We start from the raw sequence: 21,029 nt of genomic DNA on the forward strand, positions 1-21,029 counted from the left end.
TAATGTTTGAAGCAGATGTCATAATAGATGTCATTAGACCGTGAAGATTTTAAAACGATCGGTTCATTCATAAATCTGCAAGATTTTACCTTTATGCAGTGAAAAAAACAAAGCGGAAGACAGAAAACAAGCGTAGCGCTGAAAAAGGGCAGGGCTACACAAGGTATTTACGGTAGATTGATAAAGGGTTTTGGAAAGCGTTTTGTAGCATTTTAGCACTTTTAATTCAATCGTCTTTAAGTCTTGGTTTTGGCTTGGTTTTATTTTTTATTTTATTTTTTGTTTTTAACATATAGAATAAAGTAAAAACCATCTCAAGATTTTCTCAAGCTTTAATCTACGAAATAATATACATCAGTAAATATATCAGTAAATATATCAGTAAATATATCAGTAATTTTAAAAAAATATAAAATGAACTAGCTGACCCGAAACCAAAACCATATTGCTGCAAATTTGTTGTTCAACCACATTGGTTAATGATGTCACGCACGTGGTGGAGTAATATTTTCTTTTAATTAATCCGTTTGAGATCGAATTGATGATTTAGATGTTTTGCTATAAATTACAGATGTGGCATCTGAGGACTAATTCTCATTTTTCTCAGTTATTTTTCTTTATTTCCAGATTCACATTCATAGACTTGCTCTTATGTACTAGATCACGTACACACATGCACACTCTTCAAAAACAGCACTTTAAATCTCTTGACCAACTCAACGTTTATAATTGAAATGAAAAATATTAGATTGTGTTGAACTTCAACTTGCTCAAGATAAGGATTTATTAAGTCAATAAACAAAATGAAGTCATGCAAACAAGAAACTATGCTTCTAACCACAGGTCGAGAGAACTCTTCAATGCCGTTTGCGAATGTTCATTGGTACTGGTTTCGGGAAACACTGACTCTATGCTGAACTATGCTGATATTAACAACGGAAATTGCGACCATAGTTGAATGCTTTTGGGAAACGCACCCCTGGTAAACTCATCTACTCACTAGTCGCTTTCACAGCCTCATCGTGTTTATAATCGCGCTCTTGCAAACTATTCTACCTCGAACATTCAGGGAAAGAGTTGTTGAAGCTTAATGCTGGTGACGCTGAAGTCATGTGACCAGGTGTAGCTTGTTTACATCTTATGTTTAGGTTTTTATTTCTAGCGATTGGATTTTGGCTTCAAAATGTATTAAAGTTGTGTTCATGTGTGAAGATTATCATGATGAATAAACATGTTAACTGAGTTATACTGTTAACTCTTTGTTTTGATTAGAAAACATCACATCTGGTCGTGTGGTCGCATACGGTTCACATATTTCAACACAGCCGAAGCTCAAATTAGATCTGAAAATTCTACATTTGCATATTTGCATACTATTCTCCATTGGACTTCGGTCTGTTATTCATCGCAATTCATTGCAAGACATTCAACAGTCTACAACAATATAAACTGTCCAAAAGCACAATGACTTTTCTTCATGAGCGACCAGTAAGTCTTATTGGTTAAAGTAATACTACACCTTTCCTCTCCTAGAGCCTCAAGAACTAATGTATCAGTCACATCTATGAACTATGCAGGAGAGGTTCTTCCAAGCCGAAGTATGAGAATCAGTAACCGTGAACGCCAATAAAAACACACAGACTAAAATATAGATTCAGTTCCAGGACCCCATGAAAGCATCACATCAAAGCACAACCTGAATGTTGTATAAAGAGCATTTTCACCAACCCGCATTGGTATTTTAAGCTGAAGTCTAACCGTGCTCTCGTTCGGCTCGTGCCGTCCTTTGATACTCAATCCCCGAGCAGGAAATATGAAGCACATTATTTCAAGTTTTCTCTGCCAGCTCAGATAAGACAAAATATTAGCATTGTGTTTTTTGGCCACTCCATGTCACGTCTGGAGAAGAGCCGTGAAAGCGGAGGGCTCTATTATTCCCTCTACGGTGCGCTTTAATTACTGCCTTTTCTTTCTAGATTACATCGCTTTCGCTGAGTTACCTATTTATGCATATTAATGAGCATTAATTACGCTCTTAATGAAACTATCAAAAACAGGCAGGCAGTTTGATGAGGCGGCTCTCATAACGAGCAGGAGAGGACGCTGGGCCGTTTGAAGAACAATGTAGGAGAAATCCAATTAGGCAAAAGAAAAGGAGGGAATTTAAAGCCACGCCGTTTCATGTGCGCGTACACACACACTCAATCGAGGATGTTTCTGGGGGCGGCGTGTGTGAGAGGCATCCTTCAGTCTCAAACACATCTGCTCCAAACTCAACAAGCTCTCCACTATAAAGAAATACAATCATCTCCAAACCAGGAGACAGTCGATGGAAAATGTTTCTGCGCATGTCCATGTAACGAGACAAAGAAACTGAAAATTCAAGCTTGAGAGAGTTGAACTCTAATCAGGGTTTGAAGTGACTAGTTGATGTGTGTGTGTGTGTGTGTGTATGTCAACTAGACTTGGATCACATGGGTTCAGCTGAACTTGTTGTATACATGGTAACATGTCCCTCTGTCCCAGTGAAGCTCCTTGCCCAATGTCATCTTTAGGGACCTATGATTTACACAATGCTGAAAATGCGGACAGAATCGCAGAATCCAGTCATTCAAATGTAATTTACAGTATAACGCAGAATGTCACGCAATTTGGAAAATTTTGTATACATTTTTTAAAAGCACAGCTGTACACTTAATCAAATCATGATATGTCTGTAAATATTAAACTGCAAAAACACTATTTGTTTAAATATGAAGTCTGCATATTCTTGGAGATTGTGTGTGAATGAGCGGCAGAGGTTTGTTATCTACAAAAAATCAAGCTTGGGACAGCATTCAAATATTTTATTATTGTCGAGTAGAATGTACTTCTCAAAGTAATAATAATACAATTTTTAGCAAAACTTTAAGGAACATATTTTTTAAGGAATATCAAGATGTATTTCCATGTTTTCATTTTAACAGTAAACCTCTGTTGTGCTGTTTGTTTGCCAACATATTAATAAGTATAATAATAATTTAATTACACTTTAAAGGGTTAATTCAATTGTAGTGTTATTGAAAATTAAATTTAATGTTTTATACCTTCATTTAATTTTTTGAAAAAATTAAAGCCAACACAAAATGTATTAGTGCCCTATTATTATAAATATATATAAAAAAAATAAAAAAATAAAAAAACATTAATAACCTATTATAATGTTGATTTGATATGCTTTTTGATCATTAAAATGTAATTAAACCATTAAAACAGAATCGATAAGAATTAAAACAGATTTTTGGACATAAAACATAACATAAACAGATTTCATAAGAATGTTTAATAAAATGCTGTTAAATTGTATTTTCATGATCAATTAGACATCCATTTTTTTTTTAACCATTAAAATGGAAAACAGAAATATTGAAAAAAAAATTTTTTAAACAAAACAAAAACAGAATTTGGGATAAAATAAAACAATTTGAATAAATAACTAAATAAAACCGATTTCATAGAACCCTACATGGAATTATGCAAACAGATGTTATGAAACCACCGTGCAGACAGCTGAGCCGGTCTGAGCTCAGGAGTCCTGAAGCTAGTTCTGACCTGAAGCTTTCTGCCTGACGTTGTTGCGAGCTTTCTCCACCGCAGGAGCTCCAGTGGTGGTGGCGCTGCGAAACCTCATGGGCTCCTGAGTGCCGCTCTGCTCCTCAGAGGTCCTCCAGCTCAAAGAGAAGGTCCGCGCGGTGTCTGCAGACTTCTGGGAGTCTTGCATCACTCCTGAAACACACACACACGTTGGGTTTTCATGTTTTATAGGGACATTCCATAAACAATGATTTTTTATACTGTATAAACTCTATATTCTCTCCGCTAAACCTACCAATCACAGAAAACTTTCTGCATTTTTTAATAAAAAAAAAACATCACTTAGTATGATTTATAAGCTGGTCTCATAATGTAGGGTTTACCTACACACACACACACACTAGGGGTGGGCGCTATACCGGTATGAACGTGAATACCGGTATTATGTTGTGCCATGATATGGATTTTGCGATACCGAGGATACCGTATTCATAAATTCAAATTTTGCAGTTATATTGTTTTGTTCAATTTGGTAACTTACTCTTTACAACTGTTAACACTAATGACGATACAGAATCGAATACGCTGTTTAAGGAAATGGCTGATTTGGCGCTTCATACGCGTGAAGTTGCTGAGGCGATTAACCGCTGTCCTGTGACGCGTTCAATGAAGGACGTAACGTAGAACACATCGCTAGTGCTAAGCGGCTGTTCATAAAGGATGCATCTTTTGCGGTGGAATGGGAAATTACAAGGTAATGAGATATGAGACGCAAGTTTGACTTTTAACTTGAGCGCAGCATTTTTAGAATGCCGTTTCATTTGCGAGACGCGGGTGCAACACCAAAACAAGTTCGTCAAGCACAAAAAAACGTTAAAGTTCCAGGCTACTGTGTGTTTGAGATGTCATGTTTTCATGAAGGTTGAAAGGCTGAAAGCTGCTATTATTATCTTTGTTTTTACAAAACATTTACTGCTAATAATATTATCCACGTGGAGACATTTCCCCGCAATGTAACGTTAGGCTATGAATAACAGGACACGACACACACATAAGCGCGCGCATACACACGACAAGCGCGCGCATACACACGACACACACATAAGCGCGCGCATACACACACACTGGTCCACTATCTTTGGGGACTCTCCATAGACGTAATGGGTTTTATACTGTACGAACTGTAGGCCTTTATTCTGTCTCCTTACACTAATGAATTAGTTTGTATGAAAATTTTCATTGTTTTTTCTTGTATAATTTTAAGTTCTATTTATTTGGTGCTTTGTTCAATCTCAAACCATTATTTTATTTTTATTATTAAGATGTCTGCACAAGAGTTAACTGTAATCTGTGCAAACATTAAACTTAAATTAAACGTCTCGCTTTGGTCTGCACTGGAAGTGTTCTGCTCGCTCTGCTAAAGCTAAACTATAATTACTAAAACTGAAACTAAATAAAATAAAAACTACATAGAAATGTGTTTGCAAAATAAAAACTAAATAAAAAAACTAACAAAACCATCAATGAAACTAGCTAAAACTAAACTGAAATTTAAAACAAAATTGAAAACGATATTAAAATAAAAACTAATTTAAAAAAGCAAAACTATAACAACAGATATTCCCAGAGACAGAGCACACCCGAAGACGGCTCTCACTCAGAAATCAATAAAGTCTTCATTCGCTGCCGGTTCTCATTATGACAAGACGAGCAAAAAGTGGAAAGACATAACAAGTGCATTCAGGCCTACCTCATGTTGCACGTTTGCACTTTTTGAGAAAAAAAAAACATTTCAGGTCTATATGTCCAATGAAATGCCTCACCTTTTTCTAGTTATCTAGTGTTAAAATACATATTTTGCCTGTAATTTAACTAAGGTGTACTAAAATGTGATTCAATCCAATTTTTTTTTCTCATATCGCGATATAATATCGATATCGTCCGGACAGTGAAAAATATCGTGATATGAATTTTTGCTCATATCGCCCACCCCTAACACACACACACACTGATTCAACTATATTTGTTTAATCACAAAGTTACCTTAAAATGGTGTTCACAATCCACTTTTTATGACATATTTCGTTCAAGTTGAAAAATAAGAGTTAATTGACCAAAAGGAAAGCCTGTGCCATTTAAGAGGAAATACATTAATATCAATATATTTTATACAATACATAATGTCAAATATAGTCAAAACTTGTGATGTGCACAAGTGAGGTCTGGTTCACACTAGACATAAGTAGAGCATAAGAAACGAATATTTTTCAGTGACCTTGGTAATAGGTCAAAGCATTTACATGCACTGCGGCATCGCGCTGTTTTCCTGTCTATTTTTTGCTGCATGACAGTACATTAATTATGGTCAAAATAATTATGGATTAAAGGTGCTATATGTATTTTTTAGCGGCCTCTTTCGGTGATGTTTCAGATTGCAACCAATTTTTACAAGAGCGCTCGTGCTCTTGCGCGTGCTCGCTATTGTGTTTTTAATAGCGAGCGAGCACTCATGGTAACGGCCACACTAAGACTTTCAACACACCGGAGAAAGCATCACACAACATGCTGGAAACTCATGTAAACTCCCACTGCAACGTTACAATAATAGGCTACTTTTATCAGCTTGACGTTGAACTAATGCTCCATGCTCGTACCATGATAACGTTACATCGACTGCATTTAGCCGACATGTGGTGTTATCTAGCATAAGGCATTTCACTAACTATTCGTGTATCTTTCACAATCAGCAATGTCAACATAGGTGAATGTATAATATGATAACGAAAACGGCTAGTGAACTAGACTGAACAATTTCAGTGTAACAGTAAGATCGTAGGAAGTAACATTACTGTACTGAACGTGTCTGGAAATGTGTATTATAAACAATATGATAGTAATGGGATGAGTGACGTTAGACAGTAGATCTAGTACATAAAATAAAAGTTACATCCTAAAGCAACTACTTTTTGTTATCCTGGAACAGTCTTTTGTATTCATTTCATGTCTCATGTATGTTGTAGTTTACCTTGCTATTTCATTACAGTTTACCATTATTTATTTCAGCATATCTGAAAACTTGTAATTTATCACAATAAAAATAGCGGAGGTCAATTCAAACGCTCTGCCGATGTTGATCCGTGTTTTCGCCCTAAGTCGATCCGATTCACGTTTGGCCTGACGAGCTTCAGCAGATACATTTTTTGTTTTTTATATTTATGTGGAGTTTGTGTTGGAGTGTTTTTATATTTATGTGGAGTTTGTGTTGGAGTGTGTGTTGTGCTGGAGGCAGGTCGTTTTTGGTGTTATCAGACTACATGTCGTCAGCTGAAGTGCCGTCGCATAGATTGTATATAAAAGGAGAGAGGCTCGGGAGCGCGAATGCACGTCACATCCGATGGATTTCGCAGAAAATCCGACCCGGAGACTTCACATAGAAATAGTGGTAGTGTAAGACTTCAAAGTGGTAGTAAGTGGTAGTGTAGGCCAGTATTCACTGGCCTTCAGAGGTAATAGCAAAACCCGACAAGTGGATCATTGTAAATAATGTGTGATTACAACCCTTTCACACACAGGCAATAAAAAAACGATTCATTTTAGAAGAAAAGTTACATTCAGCACCTTTAACTTATAAAAAGAAGCAATTTCACCATAAAAGTGTGTAAGTGAAGTCTGATGTGTCTCACACAGTTGCTGTATGACTTTCAGCATTGTGTTGAAAAACAAAAATCAAAACAAAACAAAAACACTATTGTACCAGGAGTTTAGATTAAAAGCACGTTTAAACTAAATTATATCTTAAGTTGAAGACAAATGTAATCATAAAAACTACATGACACCGCATGTTATATGCTTTAACATGTCTTACACTACCAGTGAAAAGTTTGGAATACTTAAAATGTTTAAATGTTTTTGATCAAAAATGTCCGTAATATTGTGAAATATTATTACAATTTAAAATAACTGTTTTCTATGTGAATATATTGTAAAATGTAATTTATTCCTGTGATCAAAGCTGAATTTTCAGCATCATTACTCCAGTCTTCAGTGTCCTTCAGAAATCACTCTATGATGATTTGATGCTCAACAAACATTTCTTATGATTGATCATAATTGTGCTGCTTAATTTTTGTGTGTAAATCGTGATAGATTTTTTATAGTCAGCCTCAAAGATGCAGTTTTGCTTATTTTGAATAAGAATATAAAAATATGATATCCTTTATAGACCGTTTTATAATGCACTGCCCTAATGAATGCATTATTAATGCATGCTGTTCGTTTAATATTTGTGAGTAAAACACTCATTTTAATTGTATAATTAATTACGCAGGTGTTTGAATACAAAACTCAAGCTACATTTTAGCTCCATCAGCCCGCCCAAACACACTCCGTGTAGTTTACACACACACACACCTCTGCCACGCTGCTTCTTTTTCTTCTGCTCTGAGAGTTTGTCCAGCGGTAGGTTGTGGAGGTCGAGGCCGTAGACGTAACGGGCCAGCACTGCAGTGAGAGAGTCCATGATGCTGGCCCACTCGAACACCAGCTCCTCCCAGTGGCTGAGAGACGACAGCACAGCCAGCAGGTCGTCCCACAGCTCACGGGATATAAACACCGTCAGGTTGGCCCGCACCCACGCCACAAAGATCGTCTGCAAATGACACCAGCACACGAATCAAACATCAGATACAGTCACAGCCGAACCCCCATATCAACTATATCATCACAAGCACCTCTAACAATCTTACACGTATGATGAAGGTAAAACAGTCTTGCGCTTTCAAAGATTTTACACTTCTATGTACAGATTTGGTAAACCCTATAGGAAGACATCTTTAAGGAATTTTAGAATTAAAGAACATTAGCTTGATGTTGAAAATCATTGTTCAAAACGATTCTGGCAAGATTGTACGATACAGGATCATTAACATCAAAAGTACTTGCTAAAAGTGCATGTGTACACTACTACGATTCAAAGGTTTGGGCTTAGTTTTCGATTTTCTATTTAGATTTTTTAACGGGTTTGATAGCATTCTCTTATGCTCACCAAGACTGCTTTTTTTTTTTTTTTTACTGTTCTATTTGAAGATATTTTAAAATAAAAGTAGCCTATTTTATTCCTGTGATCAAAGCTGAATTTTCAGCTTCATTACTCCAGTCTTCAGTGTCACATGATCCTTCAGAAATCATTCTAATATGATGATTTGCTGCTCATGAAACATTTCTGATCATTATCAATGTTGAAAACAGTTGTGCTGCTTCATATCTTTTCGTAAATATTTTTTTTATAATGAAATAAAATGATATTGGTACATTTTTTTCAGGACTCTTTGATGAACAAAATGCCATAATGCTGTTTAAAGAGAAGACAAAGTGCGATACAAATATCAAGTCATAAAGCTACCCTTACGATAACTGTTCTGTTAATAACTCTCATTCGATCCAAATGTCTGTGGGCGGAGATACAAAAATGCAGAAGTATAATCTGTAGTTTTCACAGTACAGAAATTCCAGTAGTCGGTACCAATACCAGTAACATTTCACGGTTTTAAGAACCAATTTCGGTACCACAGCAAAAACTGTTTGAACTATTTTATAATTTTATTTAACAAAAAATATAATATTTATTGAGTTTAGTATTTACAAAGAAACATATTACAGAGAACAAGTGACAGGTCTATTAGTTAGCATGTACTCTCCAAGTGTTAATGCACAGATCTATTTTGACATTAACAGTATCAGTATATGTTTTGTCCCGTATGCTATGGTTATACCACTGTCAATCATTGCCGTTTCGGATTCAATCGCGCATTTAAACACAACTGTAAATCCAGAAACTGTGCAGTGTACTTAGCAGTATGAAAAACAAAACTTTTATTCAAATTGTACATGGGTTGAAAACCGAAAGCGAGCAAAGAATGCTCCCTTTATAATCGTTGAAGCTGTCAATCACGCCTGCCCACTGAGATCTGCACTCTTGTTAAAGGGATACTCCACTTTTTTTGGAAATAGGCTCATTTTACAACTCCCCCAGAGTTAAACTGTTGAGTTTTACCGTTTTTGAATCCATTCAGCCGATCTCCGGTTCTGGCGGTACCACTTTTAGCATAGCTTAGCATACATCATTGGAGTGGACAAGACCATTAGCATTTCTCAAAAAAAAAAATGACCAAAGAGTTTCGATATTTTTCCTATTTAAAACTTGACTCTTCTGTAGTTACATCGTGCACTAAGACCGACGGAAAATGTAAAGTTGCGATTTTCTAGGCTGATATGGCTAGGAACTATACTCTCATTCCTGCGTAGTAATCAAGAAACTTTACTGCCGTACCATGAGTGCAGCTGTAATCCCGCTGTAATCAAAAAGCTGTCTTCACTGCACAATGAATCTCTTATTTACATGGCGTTTAGACATTGTTGGTAATAATGAATGGATTTCCAAGCATGAAGAACTCTAAAGCGCGCCGTGAAATAACTTAAAAGCCTCTGCGTTCACGCGCTCAACAGATATGTCTGTGATTGGCTACAATGATCAACACTTTTAAAAACACGCTGTAAATAGAAACCTATTCACAGAGCACTTACACAGATACAAACAGTGGACTATCGGCGGTAGGCCTATCAACCTACTAGCGGTACTGAAGAAATGTTGGTATCACCACATATTTAACATTTCAATACCGATTTGATACCAAAGTACTTTAGACAAAAGTCTGTCGTATTATGCAACATTTTTGCTGACAAAAAAACTTGAATTTCTCTGTCCAGGTAAATACATCGGATTTACACGAGTAAACATTGTTCATTTACATTAACTACCGACACTGTAACAATAGTTATTCTTTAATCTCGAACTCACTTTGAAGAGGATGCTGGCCAGGCTGTGAGCGAACGTGTCTTTTCTTTGGTTCTCCTGTGGTCTCTTCATCACTGCCTCAGTGATCCTCAGCAACACCTGCAGCAACTGCTCCCTGAAACAGCCCACAGCCTCAGTCAAGCGGGCTCACACACAACATGCTGAATGTTTCTGAATGTATATTAAACCAGAGCTGCGCTCCATACAGACTGACCAGGTCTGGCGGTCCATGTTCTGCTCCATGATAATGTGCCGGTAGACGCTGAGCACAGCTCGGCACGCCTCCAACTGGTTCTCCAGCAGTTTGGGCACATCCTGACATGGCTCCAGCAGGAACACGTTGGCAGAGTTGGTCAGGAACACCTAAGAACACAACAAACAATTCACTCTCTCAAACAACACTACCGCTCAGAAGTTTGGAGTAATTAAGATGTCTTGATGTTTTTGAAAAATAAAGTCTCCTGCTCACCAAGGCTGCATTTATTTGATTAAAAATGCAGTAAAACAGTAATATTGTGAAATATTATAACCATTTTAAATAATCTTTTTCTATTTGAAAATATTTGAAAATGTAATTTATTCCTGTGAATTTTCAGCATCATGACCATAGACTCCAGTCTTCAGTGTCACATGATCCTTCAGAAATCATTCTAATATGCTGATCTGGTGATCAGTTATAGTAAATTATTATTTGTTCTCAAATATTAATCAATAATTTTTGTGGAAACAGGATTTTTTGGGGATTCTTTAATGAATAAAAATATGTATTTACTGTAAATAGAATTTATTAGCATATTATAGCATAGCATTTATGATGAATAGAAATCATTTGTAACATTATAAATGTATTTACTTCCACCCTTGATCAAATTAATGTGACCTTGCTGAATAAAAGTATTGATTTATTTCTATTTTTTTTCTAAATCTTACTCACCCCAAACTTTTGAATGGTAGTGTGTATCACGGCTTCTACAACATTATGAAGCAGCACAACTGTTTTCAACTGATAATGATCAGAAATGTTTCTTGAGCATCAAATCAGCATATTAGAGTGATTTCTGAAGGATCAATGTGACACTAAAGACTGGAGTAATGATGCTGAAAATTCAGATTTAATCACAGGAATAAATTACATTTTAAATGATTTCCAAGTAGAAAACTTTGAATATTGTACTAATATTTCACAATATTCCTGTTTTTATTTTTGATCAAATAAATGCAGCATTTGTGAGCATAAGAGACTTCTTTCAAAAACATAAAAAACAAACCGGTAGTGTACGTTCTGTATCTGCAGACAACATGACACAGCATTTTCAACACCTCTAACATCTCCCTGAAGCAGAATAGTCAATCAGACAGGGTAGTGTGAGAGTTGCGAGTGTGTGTGTGAGCACCTGCAGAGTGGACTGGACCCCAGCCTTCACGTCCTGGTTCTGTTCTTCAGTCAGACAGCCTCTGCTGATGGCACTGCTGAAGGAGTACGTGCGCCCCCAGCTGGACGATCGCTTGTGCCCATGAGGCTCCAGCACCTGAAGGTTTGATACAGGACAGGTAAGAGCGATCAACTTTATCCATCAGCATGAACCATATCGTGTGCGTGTGTGTGTGCGTGTGTGTGTGTAACCGTGCCTCCACATGCACACTGTCCGTCTCTGAGACCAGCTGCTCTTCCTCTCCATCTTCCTCCTGGCTTGTCGTCTCAGGCTCAGACATGAATGTGGGTTTATCCTGAAGAATCCACTTCCTGTAGACTTTGATCACCTTGCGAGTGGCTGAGGCTTCACAGGACGGCAGCAGGAAAGCCTATGCAGTGACACACACACACAAAAAATGATGCAAACTCACACAATTGTTACGTGCTTTGTGGGGCTTTCAAACTTGTTGATACCAAGGACTCCACGACATGTTGTAAAATATTAAACAACATTTATACGTGTTTCCAAAATGAAATAATTGGCTTTTATGATTTTTTTTTAAATTGATTTACTTAAATAACAACAGAAATCAAATATAACAGAAAATCAAATATAATTCTGGAAGTCATTAAAAAAAATTACACATTTTTTCACAAAACTTCAAGCAGACTTTTTTATTATTATATATATATACACATTTCTTATTGTTAAAAACAAAAGCTCTCAATTAATCTCATGACCAAACTAGAAAGGAGAAAGAAACAGTAAAGTCAAAAAAGCTGTTTAAAAGCTGTTTTTCTTACATTGAAAACCCCTGGTCTGTAACACATATGTGCTTTCTGGTTAATATTCTTCAAAACTTTAAATTGCATGTGACTCTAGTAGAATAGCGATTCTTTATTGTGATTCACACGAAAATGTACTAAACAAATAAAACGAGTAAATCTGCTGAAACAAGTATTTTAACATGATGAACAGATTCTGGCCACAAGGCGGCAGCAAAAGACAGAGCATCTGAACAAGCTACATAACATTCTGTGATACAAATAAACAATTAATGATGTATATCTTATACAGTACCTCGAAAATATGGACACTTATTTTTAATTATAAAAAGCATAAAAGTTGTTAAACTAACAAAATTAAGTAACACTATTTTACAGTGTTACATGTTATGTTACAAGTGGTTACTGTAGTAATATTATGCATAATTACATACAACTAACCCTAAACCAAACCCTAACCCCCCATAGTAAGTACATGTACTTGCATGTATAATTGTACTGTAACAAAGACACCTTAAAATAAAGTTTTCACAATTGCATCAAATTTAATTGAAAAAAACACCATTGATAAAATGAAGACAAAGTGACTTAGTGATTAGTTCTATTGGACCATTTTCATAGCAAATGTGATGAACTACACCTGTGGTTACTGAGATATATTTTAAAGTTACTAGTCTATGTTTTTCCTCTAGAAATGTCAAATATAATTGTATTAAATTTGCACTTTTAATAACATTTACTTATTAACATTTAAATCTAATATGATGTGAATATGATATGCCACAACATGATACATGTGTATTGTGAGGCAGTGGACGATATCCAGCCCTAGAAAAGTGTCTAAATCGTTTTTTTGGGGTCACTGTATCTCTAACCAAGTGTGTCTAAAACCGTGCCGACATGAGGTGACGCGGTCTAAGCGGCAGCTGCAGATCTGATCACACTGTCTCTGACCTGATGGAAGACCTCGTTGACGAAATTGACATTGTCTCGTGTGGAGAGCAGGATGGACTGCACCATGTCGTAGACGCCTCGATGCTCCTCCTCGATGCTACACACACTGGAGTTGCTGCCTCTGCGATCAGAGAGCGTGCTGCTGTTCGAGTGATTCTTCTCCTGCTCCACAGGACCGTTGGACTCGGAGTCTGCGCTCTTCTCCTGACCGATGCCGCCCGCAGTCACCGTCTGAACACCAATACACACACAACAGAGATCTTGCTCACATTCAACTATTTCTACACATTATAGTATTAACAATTACTAAGAGATCCCCCATAATCAGTGTAAAACACAAGTGTTTAAGCCCATTTGGGAAAACACACTTAAATGTAAGTAAATAAATAATATTAAATATTTAATCTGTCACCATTTACTAGGAATTGGCCATTATTTCACCCTCTTGGTTACCGTCACAAGTTTGTACAAAGGTTATGAGTAGGGAATTCTAGAATCAGATACTTGGGATAATTCACCCAAAAATGTATTTCTGTCATCATTTACTCACAAGTTGTTCCAACCCTGTATGCATTTCTTTCTTCTGTTGAACACAAAAGAAGATATTTTGAAGAATATGGGTAACCAAACAGTTGATGGACCCCATTGACTTCCATAGTATTGAAAAAATATATATATATATATTATGGAAGTCAAAGGGGTCGTAAAGTTTCCCTCTAAAGGAACAACTTATTGGCTCACACACTTCCAGAGGGTGTGACATCATCACCGATCACAAGAAATCCTGATGTGAAGACTATGCTGAGCTAGAAGTCTTCTAAGTTTGTGCCAGGCTGTGTCTTTCCATTCACTACAGATCCTCTGACTCCCAACAGGTTCCCTCTCATCAAGACCACATCAGCAAAGATCAACTGGAGCCTCAACAAATTACATCAAGACAACTTACATTACACTGAGTATCCCTACCCGTTTTAAAGACGGGCGTGTTAGAACTAATCTGATGGTTTGCTCAGGCTGTTGATCTGCTCAATTTTAAACAATGCTATAACTTTTTGCTTTCCTGTATTCTGCTTCAGCTCTCTTTCCCTTGGTAAACTGTATGCATGTGTGTGTTTGTGTGTGTGTGTGTGTGTGTCAGATTAGACTAAATGTTTAGTCTAGTTAATAAAAGTCATGTTCCATGTAAAGTTGTTCGTGGTTCATGCTCATATACTGGAGTCCCTAATCATGCAGAGTTTGGCTACATGCCCTGAATAGTACTGTACTTTAAGAAATGTATTTCCCTCGCCCCCGATTATTATTATTATTTTCAGAATTAATAAATGAATACCAAGCGTTCGCTGGACGAACATGTTAGTTGATTGAGGTATTAATTCTGCTACATCAAGTTAATTATATTACCTGATACAAATATGTATAATTAATTATGACTTTTAATTAATTGTTCATATTTCCCTTTAGCTAATTTGCTACAGCAGATTTAGAATCGCTAGCAATCAAACGATACCCAACCCTGGTCGTGAAGCTAAGTAACACAGCATGTCATATAATACATTTTGTCAATTGTTTTGTTTTCTTAAGCATTCTCTAGTTTGTTGTCACTCAAAACAACAGCGCTGCTGGCTTCTTGCCTTGTGTGTGTGTGTGTGTATGGGTATGTGTTATTTTTTTTGTCTGATGTTGGTTTGATTGTAGGTTTGCTGTGTTTCGATCGTATATTTTAACATAATAGTATTTCTTACTAAATGTATTGTAATTTTTATATTGTTATGCAAATATGTAATTTTACTCTCTTTTAGGGTGACTTTTTACCATCTGTCTTGGGACTAGAGATGAAAAATAGCCTTTTGGCTAATTCTGGCATATTTACAGAAATGTTTATTAATATGCACTGTCCCTGTAATAATTTTTTTTTTAAATGAAGAAAAATTTCAATATTAATGGCATTTGTTTTTTTAAGGGAGCGTATTGCATTCACTTCATTCACTGTTTTTCTGAATTAACGAGTTAATTATCTCAGAATTACGAGATAATTTTTCATGGAAAAAAGTTTTTGCTCTGTTTTTCTGAATTAACGAGTTAATTATCTCAGAATTACAAGAAAATTTTTCATGGAACATTTTTTTTGCTCTGTTTTTCTGAATTAATGACTCAAAAACTCAAAAATTCAGAAAAACAGCAAAAACTTTTTTTCCATGAAAAATGATCTTGTAATTCTGAGATAATTAACTCGTTAATTCAGAAAAACAGAGTAGTTTTTTTTTTCTTCAAGTGAATGCAATACGCTTCCGTAGTTTTTGGTGCTTTTTTACTTTATTTTTGGAGCTTGACAGCAAGTGGTATGGAAAAGAACAGCTTACAAATTCTGCTTTTGTGTTTTTAAATCAAGGGAGTGAGTAAATGATGACAGAATTTTGGCTGAATTATGCCTATAATGAAGGTGCCAAACAAGGTTCACTTGAGGAAAATGAGATTTCCTTTGAGTGAGAATGCTGTCCACGTTAGCCAGTAGACAGTGAGGCAGCGTAAATGAGGGAAATCCAAGTGGTTTTTGGTTATCAAACTTCCTCCCACCTGGATAATCTTAGGAAGGACCTCTCCTCCATTCTTAGAGCTGCTCGTGGCCGAGTTCACATACTTCTTCTCCAGGAAGAAGTTAACAAGCCACGTGATGAAGGCCACGCGGGGAGCCAGGTACTGATCCCTAGTGCAGTATGTACTCTCGCTGTTGCGTGTCACTTGGATGTAGAGGGGCTTTGGTCTGTGAATGGGAAGATCTGAGAGACAGAGAGGGGAAATTATAACTAAAGATAAGGAATAACAACTGTGTTTCCAGTTAACTGCCTAGACAGTTTCACAATGAACCGAAAATATTTGAACACTTCTCATAATAACCAGCTTAACCAGAGCATATGTTTGGTATACGCTTTTATAGAAATGTTTCTTTAAAAGCATACTTTTGTAAAAGTTAGACAGTACAGCAATGACATGGGGTGTGATGAGACACTTAGCTCACGAGACGAGACACGAGATTGAGTTCACGCGAACAAGATTTTTACACAGTATTTCACACAAGAAATCCTCGTTGACGAAATATGATAGTCTGCAGGTGCATTTGAAACTACTCATCTTCTACTCTCCGAGTATGAATTATCATATGCAGTAAAAGACAACAATACCCAAGCACTGTAAAAGGTTTTGCAACGAACTCGACTGACTGGCTTCTCTCCTGTATGATTTCATATATGATCATCTCTTCAGACCTTAGGACTGTACATGATTTATGAACTTTAGATTTATGAACTCCTTTCCACAAATTGATCATAGAAATAAAAACAAAAATGAATAACACAGTTTTCGCTTAGTCTTATCAAGTGTAAACAAAAAGTGCAACCATAATCTAAGTACTCTCTCAATATTAAACGTGCAAATGATCCTGAGCTAAGAGGTGGTTACAACTACACAGCCCAGCCTAAGATTAGCTATTCATATTTCATATCATTTGAGATATTCACATGCATCAGTGAGCCGCTTTCAAAATGCGGGGTATTGAAATCACATTTTAAAGATCGCGAGTACTCTGTGTATAGGGAGCGGCGGTGCTGAGCGCACGTTCTACAAGATAAGACATTTGTTCGATGCTTAGGCTCTGTTGTGCATTGAATCCTCTTGTCAGTCATCTCGTCACGTGATCAGTGAACTCTGGTTCCTGCTGCACTACGTACGACACTGCAGCTCGTGTTGGATGAGCTGGATGGAAATAAGCGACCATAATCCAACTGAATTAAATGGTTTTTATTTCTATAAAATGCAAAACAACAGTGGAGGCATAATGTAAATGTAGCGGGTGGCATATTCTGTCCTAACTTCACCCTCACACTCCATCATGGCAATATCCCGAGACAGCTTTACACAGACGAGAAATCTAGTCACATTTTACTCTCGCGAGATCTCATCACACCCCTAGAAATGACCCATATACTGATAAATTGAACTCGGTTACATTTTACAGGGGCAATATGTAAGAAGTTGCATGTATTAATTGCTTTTTATATAACTAATGTGTGAACAGCTTGAAAGGAAACTTAAAAAACAAGACCTGTTTATGAAAGTCTGTAGACTGATTTTTATGTGAAGGACTTGGGTCGTTTTCGCCGGGGAAAAAAAGGATGTGACGTTTTCGTGCACTCTCGAGAGCCTCTCTTCCAATCTCTGACACATGAAATTAATGCTTATGCTTATGTTCAGGATAATGCAGAAAGAGCTATTCTGTACTGTAATGTCATTGTATCATGCAAAGAAAAGGAATTCATTCAAACTACAGTCAGATCTGTATAGTCTATAGTCTCAAATATACTTTATAATCAAACTATCATAAACAGTGTAATTTTTAATGACCTCATCTGTCGACATGATGCCTTGAATCAGAGCTGGTGCAAACACATCCACATCACTATGAGCAGATGCTTTCTTAAAGGTAGAGTAAGTTTTATAAACGCTTTTTATTATACTGGTTGAAACTCTCTTCACATCCTGATAGCAATCAATAATCGATGTGGTCTAAAAAATAAAACATGTACATACAGTATATCTCGTGTGGACGTCTCAGGACCAAAAAAGTTTGTCCAATCATTTCATTCGGCCCGACTGACAGACAGCCACCGAGTGCCAAAAACGAACAACAGCCACCTTTTACAGTTCCTCCTGAACCAAAACAACGAGCTGATGCTGCGTTCATGCCATGCCGTAACCGTTACGAGATGGAAACCCGTGACGTTCCACCCGGAGCCGTTAACGTCCTCAGACTCGGATCAACGGCGAAATGAATCTGCAGCAGTCAGGTGGTACAAGTCAGAGCTCTGTGAGTTGTTTATGTTCATTATTATTGTAATGTTATGTGCTTTGAGACATGAGGTGATTTAACGCTGTCTCTCGTGATGCTTTGCAGAATCTGCTGTGTTTCGGAGGAGACGTGGCTCTGCTCTGAAGGGAGGGTGGGATCTCATGCTTTCAAAGCTAAATTGCTATTGCTAATCTCTCTGAAATGGCCTTCACTCCCTCTAACTGCAGCTTTCCCACTGCTGGCATTTTTGTTGTGTTTATTTTGTTATTGAGAGAAAAGCATGCAGCACATATTTACATATTTATCTAAACGTCGCTCTCAGCAGCGTGGACGGCGCCAAGATGTTTGTTAACAGCATATCGATGCAAAGGTATTTCCCCTCCTTTTTACCCCTGAATGAAGAACGAAGAAGAACTTTGCCGTGAGTATATCAAGGCATTGAATCACGCTCAGTTTCTTGTACGTTACTCGCGTACGAGTGCGAACAGGAGCAAACAGTTGCTGGCTGCAGTTCACTCGATGGCCACTAGTGTCGCTAACAACAAGGGTTTCTGAATTCTACGTATAGCCCATTTAAGTTTGTACTGATAGTTTGTCTAAAAACTATTATTATTATGAGATAATCTGTGATACTGAATTTTTATTTATTAATAATTTAATCTCTTGGCTAGTTCTTGATGAACAATTAATGAAAATGTGAGCTGCTAAAATCAGATTTAAAGTGAAATGTTTTTTGTCTCAAACCCACCTAATTGTGGCTTGTAGAGATTGGTGTGTTTTGTGAAAGAAGGGAAGAGATGAGGCAGGTAGTACTTCTTGAACAGGGAAAAGAGAAATCTGAAGCCTGTGTCCTGGTTCTCTTTGTTTTTCCAGTCCAAGCTGGATGCCTGTGGGGTGAAAACAAATATCAGGGATTTAGATTACATCACGGCTATGCGAAACATGCAGATATCAGACACTGATGTGAGCAGCTCTATCTCACCTGGAGAACCATGACCTTGAGCACAATCTGGAGGACAGAACAGGTGTGGTCGTCTGCCACCTTCTCTCCGGGAACCGCAGGCACCAGTGGGGTGATCTCCTCCGGCACAATCTTGGCTGCAAACACAGAGTATGATTATTTAAAAACATCTGTGTAATTTATTTGCCAGAAAGATTTTAAAGCTGCTCATTTCACCCTTTTTGTTATCATTTTATTTGTTTGCATTGTATTAACAGTTTATTTCTTTATTTTCTTTAGCATATACACTATTTATGACCAAATAATTTACATGAATGATCAAGTCTTTTTAATTTTTACAAATATTATTTACTTAAAAAACAACCGTTTTTACTGAACAGAATATTATATAGCTTGACATAACTAGAAAAGTTAATATTCATTTTAGTTTTAGTTTGGTTTTCCAGGTCTATAAATTACACTTTTAAAATGCACTTATATATCCAGGTTTTCCAAGAGCGTGAGAACCCTGGTTCTTAAATAAAAATTACAGTTGTCGAGGAAACAAATATGATGTCAGTTTACAACTTTTTCTTTAGCTATTTACCTTATTTTAAAACCCATTTTACCTTATTTTTATTAATTTTAAGCCATCTTGAGGCCCCTCTGGAAGTTTGCTGAGGCCCCATAATGGGTCCCGGCCCCCTGCTTGAGAACCACTGCTCTAGATATTTCAATGCAAGTTTTTTTATCACTTTGGAAATCACATGTTCAATTACACTAGACCCCTCAACAAGCTGCACAATATAACAATACTTGGATGAATCAAATCCCAATCTTAAAAGGCCATATTTTTGCCTTTTACAAAGTTTTATTTTTGTTTTTGGGCTCTACTAGAATAGGTTTTCATGCTTGGATGTTCAATATAAAATAAGTCTTTCCCATATTTGACATTGTCTCAGCTCCTCTTTTCCCAGTCTGTTAGTAACTCTGTTTAGTTCTTGTCTCTTTGAAGCCCCTCCTTCCGAAAAGCGTAAATGCTCTGAAATGATCTAAAGAAAGCTGATAATGTAAAAAAAAAAAAAAAGAATGCATAGTAGAAAGAGCGATACCTCAGCAAACAACACTAATGATGCTCCTACCCCCTCTAACAACAGGTAATCCTGCACAAAATATTCACATCACTGGTTGAGCCAGAAGTTCAGACTGTGCTTTGTCAGCACCACACAGTCTGTTGTGGTGTGCATGCTTAACTATAATGTCTGAGAGTCTAAATGAACAAATGGCTCACACTTTATAGCTGTCTATGCACAATAAACTGGGATAGAGAAAGCATTTGAACCATTTAAGCTCTGAAGGCATTTGTGACATACACAAAAGTAAAGACTCATAACTCGTTACGAGCGATACCGTGACATAAATGCCACTTCCTTATATTATTTGCATATGGGTCTTGCAGGGCTTAACGTACAAAAACTCGCTTAAGTTTAGTATGAAGGGTTGGTCAAAATCCCTTGCCTCTTCAAATGCATCCATAATCATATATCCTTTTGAATGGTTATATACTTCCTTCATAAAAATCAATAATCAAATATATTCATTATCACATAATAATTTTTATATTCTTGTGCTTGTGAAATTATATTTTCTTAAATGCATGGATGCA

The 21,029-nt window shown here is 36.7% G+C and overlaps 1 protein-coding gene across 2 annotated transcripts in view; it reads right to left on the bottom strand.

Moving 5' to 3' along the window:
* The window catches only part of ralgapa2 (Ral GTPase activating protein catalytic subunit alpha 2), a 207,635-nt gene that overhangs the window by 117,521 nt on the left and 69,085 nt on the right, over positions 1–21,029 (bottom strand). For both annotated transcript variants that reach the window (XM_056255880.1, XM_056255879.1), the window contains exons 7-16: positions 19,406–19,521; positions 19,172–19,310; positions 16,155–16,357; positions 13,581–13,811; positions 12,056–12,229; positions 11,821–11,955; positions 10,641–10,789; positions 10,430–10,541; positions 7,984–8,221; positions 3,592–3,765 (exon numbers count right to left, since the gene is read on the bottom strand). In XM_056255880.1, coding sequence (XP_056111855.1) covers positions 3,592–3,765; positions 7,984–8,221; positions 10,430–10,541; positions 10,641–10,789; positions 11,821–11,955; positions 12,056–12,229; positions 13,581–13,811; positions 16,155–16,357; positions 19,172–19,310; positions 19,406–19,521 — 1,671 coding nt within the window. The remainder of the gene's footprint in view (positions 1–3,591; positions 3,766–7,983; positions 8,222–10,429; positions 10,542–10,640; positions 10,790–11,820; positions 11,956–12,055; positions 12,230–13,580; positions 13,812–16,154; positions 16,358–19,171; positions 19,311–19,405; positions 19,522–21,029) is intronic.

Source organism: Rhinichthys klamathensis, unplaced genomic scaffold (genome assembly GCF_029890125.1).
Source record: "Rhinichthys klamathensis goyatoka isolate OS25496 unplaced genomic scaffold, OSU_Roscu_1.1 h1tg000123l_1, whole genome shotgun sequence".
In the NCBI taxonomy this organism is placed as follows: domain Eukaryota; kingdom Metazoa; phylum Chordata; class Actinopteri; order Cypriniformes; family Leuciscidae; genus Rhinichthys; species Rhinichthys klamathensis.